At 41.8% G+C, this 22,866-nt stretch overlaps 5 protein-coding genes across 5 annotated transcripts in view; 4 read left to right on the forward strand and 1 right to left on the reverse strand.

The window, feature by feature from the left end:
- The window catches only part of LOC102078282 (histone H4), an 83,813-nt gene extending 64,683 nt beyond the window's left edge, over positions 1-19,130 (forward strand). Inside the window, exons 6-7 of the mRNA XM_025902335.1 lie at positions 18,441-18,614; positions 18,966-19,130. The gene's annotated coding sequence lies outside the window, so the exon portion shown is untranslated. The remainder of the gene's footprint in view (positions 1-18,440; positions 18,615-18,965) is intronic.
- On the forward strand, positions 511-961 carry LOC100692195 (histone H2B 1/2). The gene has a single exon (XM_003451164.5). It carries the CDS (start codon positions 543-545, stop codon positions 915-917), a length of 375 nt encoding a protein of 124 aa, XP_003451212.1. The 5' UTR covers positions 511-542; the 3' UTR covers positions 918-961.
- Positions 3,090-3,805, forward strand: LOC102078472 (histone H1). Its single transcript, XM_013274945.3, has one exon. It carries the CDS (start codon positions 3,123-3,125, stop codon positions 3,756-3,758), a length of 636 nt encoding a protein of 211 aa, XP_013130399.2. The 5' UTR covers positions 3,090-3,122; the 3' UTR covers positions 3,759-3,805.
- Positions 5,548-6,024, reverse strand: LOC100691926 (histone H2A). The gene has a single exon (XM_003451163.5). It carries the CDS (start codon positions 5,971-5,973, stop codon positions 5,587-5,589), a length of 387 nt encoding a protein of 128 aa, XP_003451211.1. The 5' UTR covers positions 5,974-6,024; the 3' UTR covers positions 5,548-5,586.
- LOC100706301 (histone H3) lies at positions 6,269-22,389 on the forward strand. Its single transcript, XM_025902345.1, has 15 exons — positions 6,269-6,662; positions 8,331-9,208; positions 9,345-9,581; positions 10,129-12,573; positions 12,670-12,769; positions 14,048-14,077; positions 14,292-14,381; positions 14,708-14,830; positions 15,674-15,725; positions 16,238-16,457; positions 16,555-18,349; positions 18,441-18,614; positions 18,966-19,139; positions 21,121-21,167; positions 21,476-22,389. Exons 1-2 carry the CDS (start codon positions 6,319-6,321, stop codon positions 8,641-8,643), a joined length of 657 nt encoding a protein of 218 aa, XP_025758130.1. The 5' UTR covers positions 6,269-6,318; the 3' UTR covers positions 8,644-9,208; positions 9,345-9,581; positions 10,129-12,573; positions 12,670-12,769; positions 14,048-14,077; positions 14,292-14,381; positions 14,708-14,830; positions 15,674-15,725; positions 16,238-16,457; positions 16,555-18,349; positions 18,441-18,614; positions 18,966-19,139; positions 21,121-21,167; positions 21,476-22,389.
- The last annotated feature ends 477 nt before the right edge of the window (positions 22,390-22,866 follow it).

A 22,866-nucleotide genomic window follows, 5' to 3' on the forward strand; every position in this document is an offset into this window, starting at 1 on the left:
GTTATGAAACGTAACTTTAATCTGAGCCAAACCGATTTGATTATTTGTAAATAAAAGAGTGAAGTAAACGTGACCCGACAGACAGAACCTAATTATGCCCAGTGTTTAATCTCCACTGAGAGCTAAAACTCAGCGAAGTTTTAAAGCTGTGTGCTGGTGACGGTAAACTGTGAGTATCACCAGGTTACATGGGCGCTACAGAAACACAGAGACACGAAACCAGGCGGAATTGTTTCATTGTTGGTGAAGATAATACTGATACTAACACATCCATATCTGCCACACAGAGCTCTACATTTACTGCTCATTTAGAACAAATGACTGTCTCAGCAAACGAGGACACAATCACACAGTCCACTGTCTTTGTTAGATGCGCGCCTGTTTCAGCAAAATACACAAATTCCCTCCAACACAACGTCCGGCCCACTGTGCGGCTCCACCAATGAGATCCGAGGGCCTGCGCAGTGGTATTAGCATACAGCCTGTATAAAAACCGCTGCTCTGAGTCACAGAGCTCATTCGTTGAATATCGAAGAAGAAAAATGCCTGAACCCGCGAAGTCCGCGCCCAAGAAGGGCTCCAAGAAAGCCGTGACCAAGACCGCCGGCAAGGGCGGCAAGAAGAAGAGAAAGACCAGGAAGGAGAGCTACGCCATCTACGTGTACAAGGTGCTGAAGCAGGTCCACCCCGACACCGGCATCTCCTCCAAAGCCATGAGCATCATGAACTCGTTTGTCAACGACATCTTCGAGCGCATCGCTGCCGAGGCATCTCGCCTGGCCCACTACAACAAACGCTCCACCATCACCTCCAGGGAGATCCAGACCGCAGTGCGCCTGCTCCTCCCCGGTGAGCTGGCAAAGCACGCCGTGTCTGAGGGTACCAAGGCCGTCACCAAGTACACGAGCTCCAAGTAAACTGGCTATCAGATGTCAACCCAACGGCTCTTTTCAGAGCCAAACACTTTAAACTGATGAGCATACTTCCTACTGACAAATATGCAGTTACTATGTTGCCAACTACTTGAATCGCGGATGTAGATCTTTGTGTCACTGGGTGGTATTAATCCGCTGCACTGACCCAGACGACTGAAGTGTATCTCTGGTTTTCAGAAATTGAAACTCACTACAAATTATTATATAAATGCGACTTTGTATTTGACACTTGTTTGATTTCTAAACATGCATTTTTTTTTTAATTATAAGAAATGTTAAATTTATTATCATTGGACTGAAATGCTGTGACGCACAATTCAAAGAAGCAGAAAACTAGTATCAACATTCATGTTGCAGTTTGTTGTGTGTGGGGTTTTTTTTTTTTTTTTTTTTCTCTCCCCCCCAACTGTACTGTCTTGTCTGTATCGTTCTGGTCTGTCTAGGGTTGCACTGTTTTTGTTTTGTTGCAACGTTTGCACATCTGCACTTTGTGGTCCTGTCTTGGTGTCTCGCTTCGCTGTGTACTGTACCACTGCACATGGTTGGAATGACAAACCCACTTGACTTGATGATGCGCACTGTAACATTATAAACACACAGCACTTGAGTAACCGACATTAAGAGGTGGTTTTTTTGGACTATCAGAGGGCAAAAAATGACTAGATGCCAAATGCATATTAAAGGTATGAATTGGTATCACTTTTTGGAGTTATGTTTTATTCGTACTTGTATTTTGTATTTTTCCCCCCACTTGTGCCCCTGGATGGATGACACCTTTAGCATTTGCCTTATACTGCCTATGCCACAGTCAGCTTTGTGTCCTTCGCATCCAACTTTCCTAGCGATGCCCAAAGAGGAATTTCCATCAAAGCATCTTCAATCTAATTCCTAATTTGATGGCTCCGTAACCACCTTTCACTTTCTAGCTGCCTTAATACAATAGTTGCATTATATAAAGTGCTGTGCATAAGATGGAGGATTGTACAGGGGGATAGGTAGGAATGATTTGTGTTCAGATGAATTTTGGTCATCTCAGTTTCTCACTAAACTCACTCCTGTGACTGGTCAGCACATGATGGAGTGGGTGGAAGGTATCAGTTTACATATTTTTCAGTAAATGGAAGAATAACAGAATCCTCCAGAAAGAGCAGCAGAGATATACTGGGCATAACTAAATACTATACTAGATTAAACTGAGGTCGCTATCCAGGACATGAGATAAGCTTTATTAGTCCCAGAGCTGGGAAATTCACCAACGTGGGCAGAGCAGGATAAAATAAAACAATTACACCAATATTACTATGATTAAGTAAATAAAATGGATACAGTGATAAAATATGTTTGACTAGTAGCAACATCAAGACAATGTTGGATGTTTTTTGTTTTTTTTTTAGCAGGTATTGAGTATTACACATTGACATACTTAGTGATCAGTTTGTGGATGTGTATTCACGTGTTCATTGACTGCTGTTGTTTATTGTAGAGTCAGTAACTGTAGAAGGAAACAGAGTCAATGCAGACTAAGAGATCAGAGCCAAAGTGTGGAAGCGAGCTGCTGTAAGGTCACTAATGAAGCTTCTGATATACAACAATGTGAGTGAAACTGTGCTTCGGTTAGAAGTCAGCAGCTGTCACAGAAGTGTCGCTGCTCCGTGGGCCTCCAGCAGCATCGGTGTGTTTGCTGGGAGCTCGCGGCGTCACTTTGTCCCACAGCCGCGCTCACCAGATGCTGCTTTTCACTCGGAGTGCGTGAACAAACATGTGTATCAGCTGGAAAAGGCTTTTTACGGAGCTCTGCTGCGGCTCCATCGGTTTTAGCAGAGAAAAGAGTGCAAGAAGCCGCCGAGCAGCGCTGAGCTCCGCACCGACTCGCTGAGCTTTGGAAGCTCCACGAGCAGAGAGCAGAGAGCACGAGAGTCCGACACGAGGCCTGCACGAGGGGACACAAGCCCGCTGTGGACTGCTCCACTGTCGGCCTGCAGTGCTGCTCACACACTCACTTTGAGCTCTTTGAACCCGAGACACGAAACACAAAATGAAGCATTGCGGGGCACACGCGAGAGCTGCGCGCGCTACCTTCACTCTCCATGGTTCTCATGGTGCGTTTAAGTGCAGCGTGGCGCTTCCGACTTGCCATCACTGTTCCCTGAATCTCGTTGAATCTCGATCATACGCGAAAGAGGAAAAATGTCCGAGGAAGCTCCCGCACCTGCTCCCGCCCCGGCCAAGGCGGCCAAGAAGAAGACGACGGCTTCCAAGCCCAAGAAGGTCGGCCCCAGCGTGGGCGAGCTGATTGTGAAAGCCGTGGCCGCTTCCAAGGAGCGCAGCGGCGTGTCCGCAGCCGCTCTCAAGAAGGCTCTGGCTGCCGGAGGCTACGATGTGGACAAGAACAAGGCCCGCGTCAAGACCGCCATCAAGAGCCTGGTGGCGAAGGGCACTCTGGTGCAGACCAAGGGCACCGGCGCCTCCGGATCCTTCAAGATGAACAAGAAGGCTACTGACAGCAAAGCCAAGAAGCCCGCAAAGAAAGCCGCTCCTAAAGCCAAGAAGCCCGCCGCTGCCAAAGCCAAGAAACCGGCAGCAGCTGCTAAGAAGTCGCCCAAGAAGGCAGCAGCTGCCAAGAAGCCCGCAGCGGCTAAGAAGTCGCCCAAGAAGGCCAAGAAGCCCGCGGCGGCGGCCAAGAAAGCGCCCAAAAGCCCCAAGAAGGCGGCCAAGAGCCCCAAGAAGGTGCTGAAGAAGGCTCCCGCAGCAAAGAAGTCCCCCGCCAAGAAGGCCGCCAAGCCCAAAGTCAAGAAGGCAGCCACAGCAGCCAAGAAGAAGTGAGCTGCCACCACTCTCACACTCAACAACGGCTCTTCTCAGAGCCACCACAGCAACACACAAGAGCTCCTTCCTCACACTCACTCACCACTCTGTTATTCACAATAGTGTCCTTATTGTTAAAGCACATTTTCCATTTTCCTCATTACATTTACAAATTTTATTAATATCACATTTCATTATGAACATTAGTGCTGTTTTCAGAAGTCTACAGCTTCATAAAAGACACCAATACAAATATTAACAACTCAATATTTACAATCAGACCTTCATAATACAAGACATCACAACACTACTTGTTTTACTATGAAACACTATCATACAAGAAATACACCTTTAAAAGTTATCACCTATGTTTTTAAATATTCTATTAAAAAACGTGATAGAAAATATTACATTTATAGATGCATGTTATTATCTATATATGAAATATGTTTCACTTCTATTTTTATTTTTGAAAAGCCTACACTGGCTGTTGTAGTGGAAGTACACTGTATATTTTAATGGTACTTAGCCAAAATATAACACTTGAAATGCTCTACTCTACAACCTTACCTGACTAAATCTAGGCCAGCTGAATTGATATTGGGTGATTTCAGGGACACACGTTTTACTCCAAGCTGAACCCATGCAGCTATTTATTTTAGCAAGTATTTATTTCATTAGTCATTTCATACCCATTTTGATTCATGTACATTTGAACAAATTGAGTTCTGTAGCGTTAAGGATGAGGGGAAATCCATTATTTCAAAATATAGTCTTGAGGTTTTCTTCTTGACCTCACCGATCCTTTGGATATCCCAGCTGAAGAAGAGTCCGGGGCTGCCCTGTGTCCCCCTCCTCTGTAGTTTTCCACTAATTCTATTCTTCAGTCTGGGGGGGCTGTCCTCTCCCCAGGCTAGTAACTGTGTAACTCTTATTTTACGACAGGCAGACCCCCACTGTCAATACATTTTTCACACTGTACAGTTACACTCTAAAGTTTATAGCTGAACCAACTGATTTGGTACATCAGAGGTCAGGGTTCAGCAACTTAATGTCATTCTTGAGAGCTTTAAGTTCGCATGAAATGCTTTGAGAACTCAAATTCACTATGGTCCTTCAAATGGGTTGACAAAGTCATTCTAACAAAACCCACACTTAGGAAAAATTTTCTGTTCTTCTGATCTCCAGCCACCCCCAAAATTTTCCAAATTCAGCAGCAGTGCTGAACATTTTGCTAACAGCTCCACATTTTCCTCCCTCTGTACCTGGATAGTTCCTGCCGCACCAAAGAACTCCATCCGTCCTCCTCATGTTCTGTGTTACGATTTCTTATTGCGTTTGACAAGGTCTGTGGTCTTGCCACATCATGAACTGCGTGTTGTCTGTTTCCATGATCTTAGGATCTGCTTTAATTATCAACCAAGTAAACCATGATGCATGTCTACAGTCATCATTAGTGATCTGCTAATTATAAGTTTCCAATTTACCCCAAATTATTAAGATGAGGGCACAGAGGTTGGACAAAGCACAAACCTTGAACACATGGAGAGAGATATTGCAAGCTTTTTAACTTTAGTTTCTAGATTTAATGTTAAATTTAAATGTCTATTATTGTCTGATGACAACAACAAAAACACACTGTTTGGCAGTTTTATTTTTAAAAGTGCATTTGAATCCGTTATTGTGAAATGAATGTACTGTTTAAAGTAAATGAAGAGGCTTCCCTCCTACATTTCCTACTACACAACTTGTTAAAGACACAGTGACAACAAGAAGGATGTTTGCTCAGAGAAGTGTGTGGCTCTTAAAAGAGCCTTTGTTGTTGGTGAAGCCAAGCACTTTGCGTTTACTTGGCCTTGACGGGCTTCTCGGTCTTCTTGGGAAGCAGCACAGCCTGGATGTTAGGCAGCACACCACCCTGAGCGATGGTGACTCCCCCCAGAAGCTTGTTGAGCTCCTCGTCGTTGCGCACAGCCAGCTGCAGGTGACGTGGGATGATGCGAGTCTTCTTGTTGTCGCGGGCTGCGTTGCCAGCCAGCTCCAGGATCTCAGCGGTCAGGTACTCGAGCACAGCTGCCAAGTAAACGGGGGCGCCGGCTCCCACACGCTCCGCATAGTTTCCTTTGCGCAGCAGCCTGTGGACACGACCCACGGGGAATTGAAGCCCGGCACGGGATGAGCGGGTCTTAGCCTTAGCTCTGGCTTTGCCTCCAGTCTTTCCGCGACCACTCATTTTGACAGGTTCTTTTCTTCGTAGTATCGAGACTGAGAGGAAATGTGGTCCGATCTGCTCAAAGCCTCGCTTATATTTCCGCGGAGCGCGGGCAGCTTCGTCACGCACCAATCGCAGAGAGGCTTGCGGCAGCGCGCAAATTCAATGCACTTTTCTCCAATGAGCGGCACACACCGAGGCGGGGCGGTGCTCCTCTGAACGGTGCTGCGCACCACGTGGAGCCCCTCGCCAATCACGAGCCGGAGCGGCACCGCGTCACAGCCTGTCACACACTTTAAGAGCAGCGAGTCTCGTCTGTTTGCTACATTTTCTGCTCTTAGCACAGAAGAAGAAAAGAGAGAAAGAATGGCAAGAACCAAGCAGACCGCTCGCAAGTCTACTGGAGGCAAAGCCCCCAGGAAGCAGCTGGCCACTAAGGCCGCTCGTAAGAGCGCCCCGGCCACCGGAGGTGTCAAGAAGCCTCACCGTTATAGGCCCGGTACCGTGGCTCTGCGCGAGATCCGCCGTTACCAGAAATCCACCGAGCTGTTGATCCGCAAGCTGCCCTTCCAGCGCCTGGTCCGCGAGATCGCTCAGGACTTCAAGACCGACCTGCGCTTCCAGAGCTCTGCCGTCATGGCTCTGCAGGAGGCCAGCGAGGCTTACCTGGTCGGACTCTTCGAGGACACCAACCTGTGCGCCATCCACGCCAAGAGGGTCACCATTATGCCCAAAGACATCCAGCTGGCTCGCCGCATCCGCGGAGAGAGGGCTTAAGCTACACGCTCTCCTACAAACAAAGGCTCTTTTCAGAGCCACCTCACTCACACCAAGAGCTCGCTCCTTTATTATTACATCAATAGTATATTCACACTCTAATCTTCATGCTCTTTCTATACTAGAAACTACAGTCGGCATCAACGTGGAATTCACTGACTTCACTTACAAAAATGCTTCATTCATTTTTAGCATGAATTGTTGTATGCTAGAATGGCTTCCTCCTTTACTTATTCACTTATTATTTTCCAAAGCTCATCGCATTGGAGTGCTTTGCACTAGACAACATGATAGACCAAGTTCTCTCAAGTACCTCGTGTAGACTCCTGTTGTTTAAATGTGCTATAAAATACTATAGACATGACAGTAAGCTTAACATGTGGTGCTATAGATTAACTAGTATTTATTATCATGACAATTCTCAGGCTGCTTTTAGTCATCCCAGTATCCTCGGCTGAGGCTGAAAGAAGCTTCAGTGCTCTCACAAGACTAAAAACATGGCTAAGGTCAACAATGACTCAAATGAAAGAATACAATTCTTTTCTGCTACACTGATATCACTTTCAATTATTAGGACTAAATGAGACTTCTACTGTAGTAACTTAGAAAAATGCTTTGTTACTTTATAGCATCAATTGTTGTATTTCCTTATCAGCAGGGAAACGGTAACAATACAGTTCAATTCTAAAATGTGTCCCTCTCTTACTTATTCATTTATTATTTTTCCAAAGCTCATCACATTGGCGTGCTTTGTGGTAGGCCAAATGATAGACCCTGTGCTCTAAAGTACCTCTGGTGAACTCCTATGGTTTTTAGAAGCTGACTTCTGGGAACACTGTTAAACTAATTTCACTGCACAAACTGTCTTCAGACTATTAACATTGAACAGCATACACACAAATGATACTGTGAGGCTTTCACTGTCCACAACAGTCCAATCAAGGTGAGACCATAGGTATAGTGCTCCCAGAGTATCATTCGCTGCCACTTTCAAGTCAGAAAATATAGTATTGACATTTTGAGTAATCTGTTGGAAATGCGATCTTCTGTGAATGCTATTTCATGCAGGAAAGCCAATATAAACAAACTTATAAAACAACATTGATTCTCAGAGATGGTTGTGATGGATGTGTGACAGGCTGTGCAGGTTGCTGGCTTCAGTTGTTTTCTTTGTTTGCTTGAGACCTCGTTCCAACGTGCGAAAACCTCAGTGATGAGACAGATGCTGTGTATTCACCAGCAAAGACATGTTGAAAGATCCCCTGTGATGTGAATGTATTTCACACCTAAGTCAGTGTTATACATTTGTACGGTGTGCTGTCTGGAATTCAGAGTTTCAAGGTAAAATCTGGCTAACAACCGATTCGATCCGGGGACCACCAATAATATTTCATGGCATGACCTTTCCCTCCTTTTCTGGCTCCGTTGGAGGCATCACTGGTTATTGGCCTTTATTAAAGATTTTAACTGTCCCTCATTTCCGCCAAAGGCCAGTAGATGGCGGTAGTTTCCCCCGCTCCTGTTTTCTTTTACGTCCTCAGATGACATGTAAATTTAGGAGTCCATCAAGCAACCCTTCATATTCATTTCTGAACAGCAAAAATGAGTGGAAGAGGAAAGGGGGGCAAAGGACTCGGAAAAGGAGGCGCCAAGCGTCACCGTAAGGTGCTCCGTGATAATATCCAGGGCATCACTAAGCCAGCTATCCGCCGTCTGGCTCGTCGCGGTGGTGTCAAGCGTATTTCTGGTCTGATCTACGAGGAGACCCGTGGTGTGTTGAAGGTGTTTCTGGAGAACGTCATCCGCGACGCCGTCACCTACACTGAGCACGCCAAGAGGAAGACCGTGACCGCCATGGATGTGGTGTACGCTCTGAAGAGGCAGGGCCGCACTCTGTACGGCTTCGGCGGTTAAGTTTACAGTACTGATCCAAGCAACAAAAGGTCCTTTTAAGGACCACCCATCTCTTCGATAGAGCTGATTCTACTCTGTGTGTGTGTGTGTGTGTGTGTGTGTGTGTGTGTGTTTTTCACTGGCACAAAAACGCTGAACATTCAGGCCTTCTCTTTGTATTGCCCCAATGTGCTCATCGTGCCCATTTACACACCTGCACCGTATGTCTCCACAGATTTTGCAATTTGTGGGGGAGACTGAAATATGTCTGAAAAGGTTCTCAGTATTCCAGGTCATCGTAGTCTAAGGAGCTTGGAAAGAAAATGTTTGGACTTATTTTAAGTTGAGACTGAAATATGATGAACAATTTCCTTGAGTCTACGGTGACCGTAGACTATTACGTCTTTTCGTTGGCCTGGAGTCTACGGTGACTGGACTCTGGCCCAATAGGAGCGCTGAATCCCACTGTAGACGACCAATCGTCTGTCGACGGAAGTTGTGTCACCAAAACAACAAAGGGCAGCGGGACAGCAAAGCGGCCAACTCCGCTGTTTTTCTGGAAACTGGCATTTCTTTTATGTTTACGGTAAGTTATAGACTCTAGGACGCTCTCGGATTTAGCGGAAATTACACGAGGCTGAATACCGCATTTAACGCTTTTACTTTATGGTAAATGTTAGCTGCGCGCTAGCTAACATCTAATGTATTACGCCCATTTCTAGTCTTTTCAGTGGCTACGACTGATGACGACACCAGCAATTCGTGTTATAAATCCAGATGCCCCTGCACCTCGTCAGCAGGCCGGGTGACAAGTATGGTCTTCACCAAACCTCATCAGGAGCTGCTCAGCCGAGTCGCTGCCTTCACTCACGCGCAGAAGCTTCTTCGAGCAGAGGGTATCCACGCGCCTTCACGTCAGCAGTGCCCGGTGGTGCTTTCGGTGGCTCGTTACAAACGATGTGAGTTATATGAAGTAGTAAGTGTGTCATATATTTAATATCATACTAAGCAGATTTACTGCACGTCCACTAACTACACACCGTGTATGGCTATTGTCAGTACATGTTGCTCGTTGTAAACTTTTTTTTTTAAAGTGTGTAACATTCACATTGGTATTACTGATGATAACGTGGATGATTCCAGCATACCTGACAGGCACTTTTGACTTTGTGTACACAGTTGATTTTGTAAAGCACCTCGCATTGCATTCACAATCAAGTTCACTGATTGACTATTCCGCAGTGCTGTTTTTGTGTATTCTTGTTTCATCCACTTTAATAAAGTGTCCTCTGTTACAGTAACAGTGAGTTGTGGAATCACTTAATGCATGCCTAAGTTTAGCTTTAATCTGCCTTAGACTTACTGACCTTCTTTGAATCAGCATCACAATAATCCTAAGAGCACTGACAAAACATACAAGTATAAATAAGTAAAATGTATAGAAAGAGAAATGTGTTTGATATGTTTTTTATTAAGTTACACACTAATAGCATTCTCTGCCAGCAGGCTCACAAGACACAACTATGTAGAACCAGACCAGAACCAAAGAAGCAATGTGTACAGGCAGGTGGCAAAGTTTGGGAAGTATTTGTACAACACATGCCTCCCCAACAGCTTCAGTGTTTCCTGGAATTGATTATCTGTCTGTTATGTCAGTCAAATTTCCCCCAGATAGTCTTGGTTGAGCTCTGGTGACTGTGAAAGCCATGGTATATGATCACGCCATTTTCATAATCAATTATTCAGTGACCCCTCTTCAATTGGAGATATCATCAGAATTTCAGGAGTGGGACCACTCCTCCTTCACGCCCCCTCCGGCCTCAGGCTATAAAAGCCCCCCCCTTCACCAATACCTGCTGTTCTCATTTTCATGCCCCCCCCCCCCTCCATTTTCCCTCTCCTCTCCTCTCCTCCTTTCCTTTCCTTCATTCATTTCTCGTTAGTACATGGGGATCTGCCCGGCCCGGAAGCCGTTGCCAGTCCCTTTCCAGGCCTTCCCCAAACCGCAGCACCAGTTCACACTTCCTCGTCCCTCATCGCCCATCGTTACCGAGGATGTGGTCCCAGCTAGTGAAATACTCATTCACAGGACAAAGATAATCTCTCACAGCAACTTTGTACTGCTTTTTCGACTCTTTTTCCTTTGCTGCCTAACATGGCAGCAAAGTGCAACAATCTCTCTCCGTGTAGGGGTCAAGAGTTCAGGTTATGCCTTTAATTTCTTGCCTGTCTGTAAATGACAGTGTCATGGTATGAATAATCCTTCAGATTTTACCAGTATAACAGTAAAACAATTACATTGTCTCATCGGGACAACCTAAAAGACTCCTTATGCCTAGTCTTTGCACATCATAACACAGAAGAGAAGAAAGCAATTCTCAACTTCTGTTCATTTCAGGGGATTTTCCAACCTCTTTTGGTTCAAAAGAGCCAAAGGAAAATCCTCATCAATGTTGGAGTAAAAACTAGAATATACATTATCAGTGTATACTGTATATACACTAATAATGCTTACTGTTGTCATTGTGAACCAGTCAAAATAAATAAATAACACACTGGGCTCATGCTGAAGACCACAGACGGCAGTCGGAGCATCAGGCGGAATAAAGGAGCTGGAAACATCACCTGATAAAGGAAAAAAGACAACGGACCGAATGAAAAACAGAAGTGTCCTTCATTGCACATTTTTGACCAATCAGAAGTCCCCTTCTTTCCCAGTCTTTCACTCTAGACTTTTGACCAATCACCGATCAGGACGAATTCAACTACCGTATGGTCCATCCCCTACAACAGAATATGTTGCGGAGGAGTTGCTATTTCAGTCCTCTTGGGTGAATCCTCACGACATTTACTCTTTCATCTCCCTGCCAAACAGGTTTTTCCAGGAAGCCCTGCTTCGATGTTTCATGGAAATTGTCCTTTCCATGTTGGGTGGCCAGAGTTTGAAAGACTGGACTATAGAGCCATCTCTTCAAATTAAAACGACAACACTCGTGGTCAAGTTTTGGACAGGAAGAATCCCTGATCAAGACATTGAATTATATTTGAAAAGATATTGTGATGTGCTACATCCACCTATTAAATTAAATTAAATGGATAAATTCGGCCTGTGGTACGGGGTACGGAAGTTTAAAGTTCGTCTGCGGAGGGATGAGGATGGACATCTCATCCAAATTCCAAACTCCATCTCCCTGGGCCTGTACAACGGTTGAGTTATCTATCCCAGGCTAGCGGCTAGATGCTTCATTTGCCAGGCTTTGGATCACCAAGTAAAAGAATCAGAAATACTTTATTAATCACGAAGGAAATTATGGGTTACAGCAGGCAGCATGCTGGTTGGCACATGCGCACTAACAAAGGAACCCTCCGACTAAACATAGTTTACACAACATCACATTGGGGAGACAGGTCCGAGAGGTAGGCTGATAAGAAAAACAACAAAAGTACACAACGAGGTGAGAGGAGGAGAAAAAAAAGCTCCACCCAGACTGAGCTCCTAATGGGAGAACAGTTTGGGAACAGAAAATACACCTCAGCACAGAAAAGCACATGAATCTTAATACACCATAGAAGCAAATGACAAGCAACAGTTGTGGGTACGGGGTGACAGTGAGCCGGTGTAGACAGCACATCCGATCCTGCAGCATATCTGCGCTGGTCCACTCGACCCGCCATCTGTATTGGGAGGGGACAAGCATCGAAGGGGATGAAAATAATTGTTATTAGTTTTTACTCCTGTTTTTACTGCTGTCTTCAAACATTACTCATGAAACCACCCCAAGATAATTGTGCGTTTCTTCGAAGTTACTGAAAACTGAACTGAAGCTGAAGTGAACACAAACAGAGGAACAAACTGGCTGATGTAACCTGACCCAGGCAGCCGGGCATGACAGCTGTGTTTGCATATGGAAATACACTTGGTTCAGTGTACTGTAAGGACTGATGAAACAGGTACAGAGTGAAAGAAGGACACACGGCAGATGTATGTATTTTAGCATTTATTTATTTTTACTGTAATTCTGTGTCTTCCTTCCTGCTTCAAACTAGGGGCTCGTGACCACAAAACATTTGAGAACCTCTTTTCTGGACTGAGGAGACGGAAGGTTTCCAACTGCAGGCAGAACAGACTCTGTTGGAAGGATAACAGGTGAGATATGAACCATGAATTTGGTGTTTTTTGTTTTCAGACATGAGTTTTTTAAGCATATGATGGTTTTATGTGCTTTGACATAACCGTTAATGCCTCTGGGTGATGAGTCCTACAGTTTTAAGACAATTATTATTTGATTAGAATGTTATACTCCATTTAGTAAGTGGATAATTTATGTTTTGCTGTTTAAAACTTTCACTTGATAGATGAAATTCAGTAGCCAGGGGCAGGAAATTCAGCAAAACACTGGAACAAAGCATAAACTCGTTTAACCAGTCGGACAGTGTAGGCGTGTCATCACTACAGTGAGCACCTGTATTCAAATCATTAACATCTAAGAGAAAAACAAGGAAGTGAGCTGCAGAATAAAACACACTGATGGTGGACATTTGGCGAGCTTTGAATTATTTTCATTTTATTTGTTTTAAAAATGTAAAAAAAAAAAAAAAAAATTTCATTAATGTATTATTTTAAGATCCATCCATTCGCTTCCGCGTATCCTTTTCAGGGTCGCAGGGGGTGCTGGACCCTATCCCAGCTGTCATTGGGCGAGAGGCGGGGTACACCCTGGACAGTTCGCCGGTCTGTCGCAGGGCTAACACACAGGGACAGACAACCATTCGCACAATTTAGATATTTTAAGATGTTTCTTTAAATCCTGCAGTGGTTACACACGGTCTGGTGAGGAAGCTACACTTTGGAGAGTTAAACAAGAATGAAAGAAAAGCTGAGACAGCTGAAGAAGAGCATGGTTAAAATCTGTGTTATGTGATTTATGATATGTAGCAGGAAAATACTTTTACTTAAATACAGACTCAAACTCCTGAAGCATAAAGTGATGAATGGAAGTAAGACAAGACCTTAATAGAGAAAGAATACACTCAGATTGTATCCCAGTGCAGACAGCAAAGAGCTGCAGACAGACAGTGTTCAGGAAGATGTTAAAAAAGTGAATCTTTGATCTGATTTATATCATGTATGTTTTTTTATTGTTGTTCGATTTTATCTTCTGTTTAAAAAGTTGTTGTTGATGGTCAGACAAAAAAGCTCACATTATTTCAGATTTTGTTTTTGACAATGAAACAATGAAGCCTTGATTATAATATAATATCATATAATATCATATAATATCATATAAAACTATTATTTTAATTAAACAGGTCACCACCTTTTAACTATGAAAAATATATCAATAAACTGAAATAAAACTAAATTTAAAAATTATCTATATATTTTATTATTTATTAATATATATTTTATTCTCTCTTCCATCAGGTGACTGCAGATTTTTACCAACATGGAAAGGTATCACACTCAAAACCTCGCATTATCTTCACTGCTAAAAGAACAAATACAGAAATTATTTCATACTACAGTAAATCTCTAATCTGCTTACCAGAATCATCTGCTCTTGCTTTTATTAATTTAATTTTAATTAAAGTTTTTCCAGCATATGTTCCGCTGTAGAGTAAAAATGGTAGATATATAACGCTGTCTGATTCTTTTCCTCACTCCTCAGACCAGACTCTCCTGAGCCTGAGACCAGACCCAGATCTCCACAGAATGACCGTCCTGACTTTAAAAGGAGGAAACCGTCTCCTGATGGGAAGTAAGAGTTGACTGAATGTTAAACATATCTTAAACTACATGAGTAAACATTGAGAAGGTTTGGTTTACCACATGTGTAGTCATTTATTATCATTATTATTATTATTATTATTGTTATTTTATTGCTGTGTTCATAAAAAGAAGAAAAGACAGCAACAAACAGAATAAAAAGAACAGAAGTTATTCATTGTGAAGAAGAGCATCAATTTTTTTAGCCTAACTGTAATATTATTACTGTGACTAGCTCCAAGTTTATTCAGTACTTTTTGTGTCTGAAGTCTAAAAATGTAATTTCTCTGTCTGATGGTCTTTTTCTCTGTTCACCAGGATCACTGAGACACCAGATGCCCCTGAACCTGAACCTGGACCCAGCTGTGTGTCTTTGAAGAGTGAACAGTCAAAGGATAACATCGTCAACTTTAAAGGAACTAAATCTGCTGTTGCTGAGGAGTAAGACATTTTAAATTTACCTTATAGCTGTGTGGTACATCTGGCCTCAGTCCTGAGATTTAAAAATTAATTAGAAAGTGGCTGGCATTGATTATTTAAAAAACAAATATCTATTTTAACAGCCTTGCATTCCCTGCACTTGCCATCACACTGATTGTAATTTATGTGGTAATCAGCAGGAATGTGTCAGCAGTTAGTCAGTTGGACTCTGATACTGCATTCATGATCATCAACAAAACTGACAAAGGACCACACCTAATCTTTTTTTCTTTTTTTTTTACCTTAATATTGACATTTTTCCCAAGTGGTTCTTTTTTTTTTTATATGGCCTGCAAGAAATAATGCGGCAAAATGGATTAGGCTGTAGTAAGATGATCATTTTGTAGTTCATCGTCTGGACACTGAACACCACATGTAGCTGAGTGTAGATGGATTAAAAGTGTCATCATGTCATTTTTTTGGGTGTTATAAGTTTTTTCCTCAGAAAAAATTTCAGCTGCATTTCTAACATGCTCTTCCTTGCTGCTGGTATTTTTAGACACAAGGGCAACATTAAAAAAAAAACCACTTCAACACAACAAAATCTTTTTTTTTTTCCTTTTTATAAAATTCTCTTTGATCTTTATGTTCATGCAATGTGCAGGGCACATCCATAATATGGTCATTACAAGAACACACTCCAAAAAATGAATAAATAAATAAGTCTGTAAATAAACATAATAGGTTTGCTAGAGCACAGTAGTGCTTGTTTTATTTAAGATGATCACGAAACAGTAGAAGAAGAAATCTTTGGCTTGTATTTCTGTGCAAAATGGTTCTAATTTCTTCATGATGTCTCCACAGAGCCAATCAGGAGAGTCTGCAGCATCAAACCGATCTGGACTCTGTGTTTAAGGTTTGTACATGTACCCACACCTCCTTTTTAAATTGTTTTTATGTTGCAAAGTCCCATGATCATCATAAAATAATGGCAAAATTCCACAAATAATTACACAGTAAATTAGTTTGACTTTATTTTTTATATTGTGGATAAAAAGCGTAGTGTGGAGATAAAACTACTTAAAATTGATGGATCAAGAGGCTTTTTTATATACATATGTATTTATATACAACATTTTTTTTCAGAAAAGTAAATTAATGTTAATAATCTATGTTCTTATGTGAATAAGAACCAAACTGACAGTCCACAAAAAATATCCAGTAATGTTATAAAACTATAACATGTTGGAATTATCTTTTTTTTTTTTGACTGGCAGGAGTTTCATTTTAAAATGTTACTTGCATAAAATTTAAAACTTCATTTTTTTAAAATTGAAAAAAAAACACAAAACAAATCTGTGAAAAATTGTTTTTACTATGAAGATCTTATTTTTTTAATGAATTTAGATTGTGTCATTTATTTTCCAGATGCTGGAGGAAAACATTATCACTTTTATGAAGAACGAGCTAAAGAAGATGCAGAATGATCTGAATTCAGATTATTCAGAGTGTCAGAGGGATGAAGAGGAGGTGTTGGACAGTGAGGAAGAGAAGCAGAGAAGGAGCAGCAGAGAGGCATTTCTGAAACTTGCAGTTAACTTCCTGAGAATAATGAAACAGGAGCAGCTGGCTGACTGTCTGCAGAGCAGTGAGAGGATTTCTCTTCATAAATTCAGTCTTTACAGGAATGACATTTTCATATTTTCTCTTATCATAACACTCTTGTTTCTGGTGCTTTCCTGTAGAAAGTCCTGATCCACTTTGTGAGAAAACATTTAAATGTAACCTAAAGAAGAAGTTCCAGTGTGTGTTTGAGGGGATCGCTAAACCAGGAACCCAAATCACTCTAAATGAGATCTACACAGAGCTCTGCATCACAGAGGGAGGGACCGGAGAGGTCAACACTGAACATGAGGTCAGACAGATTGAAAAGTTTTCCTGGAAACGAAACAGACCAGAATCAACAATCAGGTGTGAAGACATCTTTAAAGCTTTGACTGGGAGAGATAAACCAATCAGAACAGTGCTGACCAAAGGAGTGGCTGGCATCGGGAAAACACTCCTGACACAAAAGTTCACTTTGGACTGGGCTGAAGACAAGACCAACCAGGACATCCAGTTCATGTTTCCATTCCCATTCAGAGAGCTGAATTTACTGAAGGATACAAAGTTCAGCTTAGTGAGATTTATTCATCACTTCTTCACTGAAATCAAAGAAGCAGGAATCTGTAACTTTGAAAAGTTCAAAGTTGTGTTCATCTTTGATGGTCTGGATGAGTGTCGACTTCCTCTGAACTTCCACATCACTGAGATCCTCACTGATGTTACAGAGTCCACATCAGTGGATGTGCTGCTGACAAACCTCATCAGGGGAAAGTTGCTTCCTTCTGCTCACATCTGGATAACCACATGACCTGCAGCAGCCAATCAGATCCCTGCTGAGTATATAGACATGGTTACAGAGGTCAGAGGGTTCACTGACCCAAAGAAGGAAGAGTACTTCAGGAAGAGACTCAGAGACAAGGAAGAGGCCAACACCATAATCTCTCACATCAAGACATCACGAAGCCTCCACATCATGTGTCACATCCCAATCTTCTGCTGGATCACTGGTACAGTTCTAGAGAGTGTGTTAAAAAGTAAACAGGATGGAGGAAAGCTGCCCAAGACACTGACTGAGATGTACATTCACTTCCTGTTGGTTCAGACCAAAGTGAAGAACATCAAATATGATGGAAGCACTGAGACAGATCCTCTCTGGAGTCCAGAGAGTAAGAAGATGTTTGAAGCAGTGGGGAAACTGGCTTTTGAACAGCTGCAGAAAGGAAACCTGATTTTCTATGAATCAGACCTGACAGAGTGTGGCATTAATGTCAGAGAAGCCTCAGTGTACTCAGGAGTGTTCACACAGATTTTTAAAGAGGAGAGAGGAGTATGCCAGGACAAGGTGTACTGTTTTGTCCATTTGAGCATTCAGGAGTTTTTAGCTGCTCTTTATGTCCATCTGACATTCACCAACTCTGGTGTCAACCTGCTGGAAAAGGAACAAATGGCATCAGTGCAGACTGGAGAGTCTTTAGTACAAAATTTCTACCAGAGTGCTGTGGACAAGGCCTTGAAGATTCCAAATGGACATCTGGACTTGTTTCTTCGCTTCCTCCTTGGTCTTTCGATACCAGCTAATCGGAATCTCCTACAAGGCCTGCACAAACAAAGAGGAATCAGCTCACAGATAAATCAGGAAGCAGTCAAGTACATTAAAGAAAGAATGAATGACAATCTCTCTCCAGAGAAGAGCATCAATCTTCTCCACTGTTTGAATGAACTGAATGATGAATCAATAGTGAAGGAGGTCCAGCATCACCTGAGTTCAGGACACCTGTCTAAAGTTAATCTCTCTCCTGCTCAGTGGTCAGCTCTGGTCATTATCTTACTGTCATCAGAAACAGGTGTGGATGTGTTTGACTTGAGGAAATACTCAGCTTCAGAAGAGGCTCTTCTGCAGCTGCTGCCAGTAGTCAGAGCCTGTGAGAAAGCCCAGTAAGTATCCAGTTTAATCCTGGCAAGAGATTGCTTTAAAGTATTTATTTATTAGAGTTTGAAAAGTTCACTGATATACATATGTTTCTAGGTTGAGTGGTTGTAACCTCACAGACAGAAGCTGTGAAGCTCTTTCCTCAATTCTAAGTTCCCAGTCCTCCACACTGAGAGAGCTGGACATGAGTAACAACAACCTCCAGGACTCTGGAGTGAAGCTGCTTTGTGTTGGACTCGGGAGTCCTCACTGTATGCTGGAAACTCTCAGGTTAGCTGATGCTTTGTTTCAGATTTGGATATTTCACAACTCATTATTTTATAGATTTTAAGATGATGTTTCTGTTGTGGTGTAAGCTCTGAAAGAGAACAGTAGACTAGAATTGAAACACACACTTCATAAATCAGAAAAATATGACTTTATTTATGGTTGTCCATCATAGCAAAAAAGACAGAAAGTCAATGCTTTTTGTTCTTTTTTTAAACTGAGTGCAGAAAAGCCAGTTTGTTTGTTTTTGTAACAACTTTAACTGAAATCAGAATCTGTTCATTCGACTGCATGTACATCATCAAATTCAGAGCAGTTCCTTACAATGATGTGACATGTTGTATGTGTTTGCAGGTTGTCAGGCTGTCAGATCACAGGAACAGGCTTCACCTCTCTGGCCACAGCTCTGCGCTCCAATCCCTCCTATTTGAAAGAGTTGGACTTGAGCTTTAATCACCCAGGAGACTCAGAAATGAAGCTTTTGTCTGCTCTAAAGGAGGATCCACATGTGAAACTGGACATACTCTGGTAGGAAAAGAGGAAATAAAGCTGTTTTTTTTCTCCAGCATATTGTAAGGTAACTACTGACCTTAATGCCAGTAATACAGTCTGTATGTCCAGTTAAGTGGGCAGCTGTGTGGGTGAACGACTCAGAACCAATCACAGTTAAAAGCCCATCTGTGGGCACACAAGGAACAGCTTAAAGGAGAATGTAACAAATACATAAGGATGGGACCCTCAATACTGACGCTTCAAGACTGTGTCAATCTTCCTAATTACAGATTTTTTAAAACACTTCTTTAAAGTGTGGCTCTAAACACCCACATCACAGCACTTCATGCTCCACACAGTCCCAGCCGTACCTCCCACTTTTTAGTCAGCTCTGACTTATCTGTTCTAATTTATTCTGCAAATGTTATGAAACTTTTACTAAAAATCAGCATCAAGTGATCTCATCCTCACTCTGTCATATGAACAGGACATGAGGCAAGCTGAGAGTGGACCCTGCATGCAGGACTCAGTAGTTCTAATGAGGCTGGAAATAACCAAAGCAAGAAAACAAAAACCAATGACAGGAACAACCTGACTTGATACCAAACAGGCTAACAGAGATTACATGCACCACGAGGAAGGGGGCAACACAGAGCAGAGTGAGACGCAGACAGTATAGTTACAGGTGGAGATTAGGGCAGAGTGGGCACACCCGGAGAACACGGCTGAACAGAAACTAATTGATAAGACTGGGGAAGCCAAACTGAACATGACACACATGAGATGAGCTATTGTCAAAATAAAACAAGAAATAACAGGATACCGAGACTGTGACAGAGACACATGAACTTGACAGAGACAGAACGGTAGATAAACTCGGAGACAGAGACTCAAAGAGTGACACAGGGAAAGCAGGCAACAATCTGAAACTCCAGGAATCAAAATAAACAATGACTATAACCAGGAATACAAAAAGCATAATTTCATAATAAATAATGAAGAAACCTAAGACCACTAAATCAAAGACACCTACCATCAAAACTCTCAGTTATAAAAATATGAGAATAATAAAGATCAGTCAGAACTTAGAGTCCAAACACAAACGCTGGATTGAAGCCCTGGGACCATGACGGTGTCGGCAGCAGTCTGAATGAACTGTCACTTTCACAGGAGGACATTCCACTTTTTTGCCATTTTAAATAAACAAAAAAAATCAATGTATATTTACAACCATACAGACACAGTATACTCAGAAGGAAATATAACCGTGGTTAAAATAAGTACAAGGTGTTAGATTGTAGAAGCATGAGACAAGCTGGACACAGTGTTCTCTCAGTGAAGTCACCACACACCTGGACAGCTGACTTTGAACACACAATGTCCTCAGCAGTGCTGGGCAAGTTACTTTGAAAAAGTAATTAGTTATAGTTCTTTGTTACTACTTCAAAAAAGTAACTGAGTTAGTAACTGAGTCACTCCTTACCAGATGTATTGTCATCCCTTGCCAATGTTTTGGGTCAGATTGTCTTCCCAGACTTACTCTCAGTCTGGAGCTTACTGTGTACCTTTATGCCAATAACTGCAGAATCACTGTAAGCTTTGATGGGATTTTGACTTTCCTAGTGTCAAATAAAACTGAATCAAGTACTTGCTATTTCATGCAGTGCAGATATAGTCATGTGAAAAACATAAGAATTCTTCTTAAGTGATTCAATTCCTACTCATTGTTGAGGTGATCCTACAGGGGTGCACTGTTTTATACAGAGTGTTATTTATACAGGATTTTGACTTTTTTACATCTCTTATACACTTCACCTGATACAGACCAAATATTTTTTTTCTAATTGTGCTTCGATAGATAAAAACAAAAAGAAAACATTAGAAGTAAATGAGAAAGTATGATTATTTTCACTTTATTGTGAGATCAAATAAAGCACAAGATAATTTCTCCAGAAGAGATGAATCAGAGAATATAAAGGCCATGTTTTAACACTAAAAGATAATGTGCTTATTTCAGTGTGGAGCCTCAAGGAGTCCGGTGGATGAGACCAGGTCTAAGAAAATGTAAGTGTGTTTTTGATTTATTAGCTGTATTTATTAATGCATGTGAAGTGAATGTAAATACAAAGCCTGTATACTTATAGCTTTAGTCACTTCCCTTTCAAATAATTATTGTTGATAATTTTGTTTTTTAAGATTTCTTTTTTCTCATTCACACTCATCATCACACTGCCTGCATTATTGAATTTTTAAGCTACAGACCACAAAATATGAGGACCACATTTACTGTTACACATTGGCTCTAATTAATAATTTGCTAATGAGTTGTTAGAGCAAAGTGTTTATGCACTGTGTCTTATTGACCCTTTTAGATTTCTGTGATCTGATGCTGGATCCAAACACAGCACACAGGAACCTCAAACTGTGTGACAAGAAGGAGGTGACACATGTGAAAGAAGACCAGCTGTATCCTAAACATGATGATAGGTTTGATCACTGGCCTCAGCTGCTGTGTACCAACAGTCTGAGTGGTCGCTGTTACTGGGAGGTCGAGTGGAGAGGAGAGGTTCATGTTGCTGTAACTTATGGAGGAATCGGACGGAAAGGAGAAGAGGATGAAAGCAGGTTTGGAAGGACTCATCAATCCTGGAGTCTCTACTGCAGGGACAAAAGGGGTTACTATGGAAATCATGATTACATAGCAAGAGCCATCCCTCTGCTCTCCTCAGCTCTCTCTAACAAAGTAGCAGTGTATGTGGACTGTTCTGCAGGAACTGTGTCCTTTTAGAGTGTCTCCTCTGACAAACTGATCCACCTGCACACCTTCAACACCACCTTCACTTAACCTGTGTATGCTGGGTTTAGAGTGACGCCTGACTCTATTATCCACCTCTGTGCTGACTCAGAATAATGAACTTACTGTGGTGTTTCATACTTTTTCGTAGTTAAATATTGTGAATGTTAAATATATCAGGTAAATTGTCTCATACATTGTACATATATTAGTTTGGTTTGCAGTCCAGAGTTGTTGGATTAGACTGATTCTCCTGAAAAAAATATCTTTTATCATCTTATTGTCTTTGGTGCCTTTTTTAAGAGCAGTTATCAGTTTCTATTAATGTTACATTTTAAATACCCACAGGACCACTTTAAAATCTGTTGCATTACTGTCATCAAACATTCTATTTCTTCCATTATACCCATTATACCCAAATCTTTGGAACAGAAAATTTAGACATTATAGTATAGAATAGAATAGAATAGAATAGAATAGAATAGAATAGAATAGAATAGAATAAACCTTTATTATCCCACGGATGAGAACTTTCAGTGTTACAGCGCTCTTACAGCAAGGGAAAATAAAATATGAAAGGAAGACACAAGGTTGTCGTTAGACGTTGTTGGGCTTTGTGAGGAGGAGAGCTGCAGGGTTTAAATATTTGTGTTTAGGCTTCTTTAATTTTTCACGTTGCACAACTCCACATTTGTGTTTCTCTCTGTTCTTATGCAAATTAAGTAACATTTCACTACAATTAATTCCTGAAAAAAGGCGATATCACCACCATGTGACCAGTTTTCACAACAGTTGATCCAGATGGTTCTGGATTCATAAACACTTTATTCATCTGTGTTGAGCCAAATGCAGCTTCAAAAACTTATATTGATATAAGTGCAGTCTATGGAGGTTGTAACTGGAAGCTTTGGAGACATCCCTCTTCATTTCATGTTCAGTAAAAACAGTCTGACTTATAGATGACCTCCA

This window comes from Oreochromis niloticus, linkage group LG3 (assembly GCF_001858045.2).
Source record: "Oreochromis niloticus isolate F11D_XX linkage group LG3, O_niloticus_UMD_NMBU, whole genome shotgun sequence".
NCBI classification, from domain to species: domain Eukaryota; kingdom Metazoa; phylum Chordata; class Actinopteri; order Cichliformes; family Cichlidae; genus Oreochromis; species Oreochromis niloticus.

What these genes read in the sequence shown, in the direction of transcription:
- LOC100691926 (XM_003451163.5), bottom strand. Translation starts at nt 5,973, where the DNA reads ATGAGTGGTCGCGGAAAGACTGGAGGCAAAGCCAGAGCTAAGGCTAAG.
- LOC102078472 (XM_013274945.3), top strand. Translation starts at nt 3,123, where the DNA reads ATGTCCGAGGAAGCTCCCGCACCTGCTCCCGCCCCGGCCAAGGCGGCC.
- LOC100692195 (XM_003451164.5), top strand. Translation starts at nt 543, where the DNA reads ATGCCTGAACCCGCGAAGTCCGCGCCCAAGAAGGGCTCCAAGAAAGCC.
- LOC100706301 (XM_025902345.1), top strand. Translation starts at nt 6,319, where the DNA reads ATGGCAAGAACCAAGCAGACCGCTCGCAAGTCTACTGGAGGCAAAGCC. An exon ending in AACCTGTGCGCCATCCACGC is followed by an intron (nt 6,663 to 8,330) that starts CAAGAGGGTCAC and finishes CTGAACAGCAAA; the next exon opens with AATGAGTGGAAGAGGAAAGG.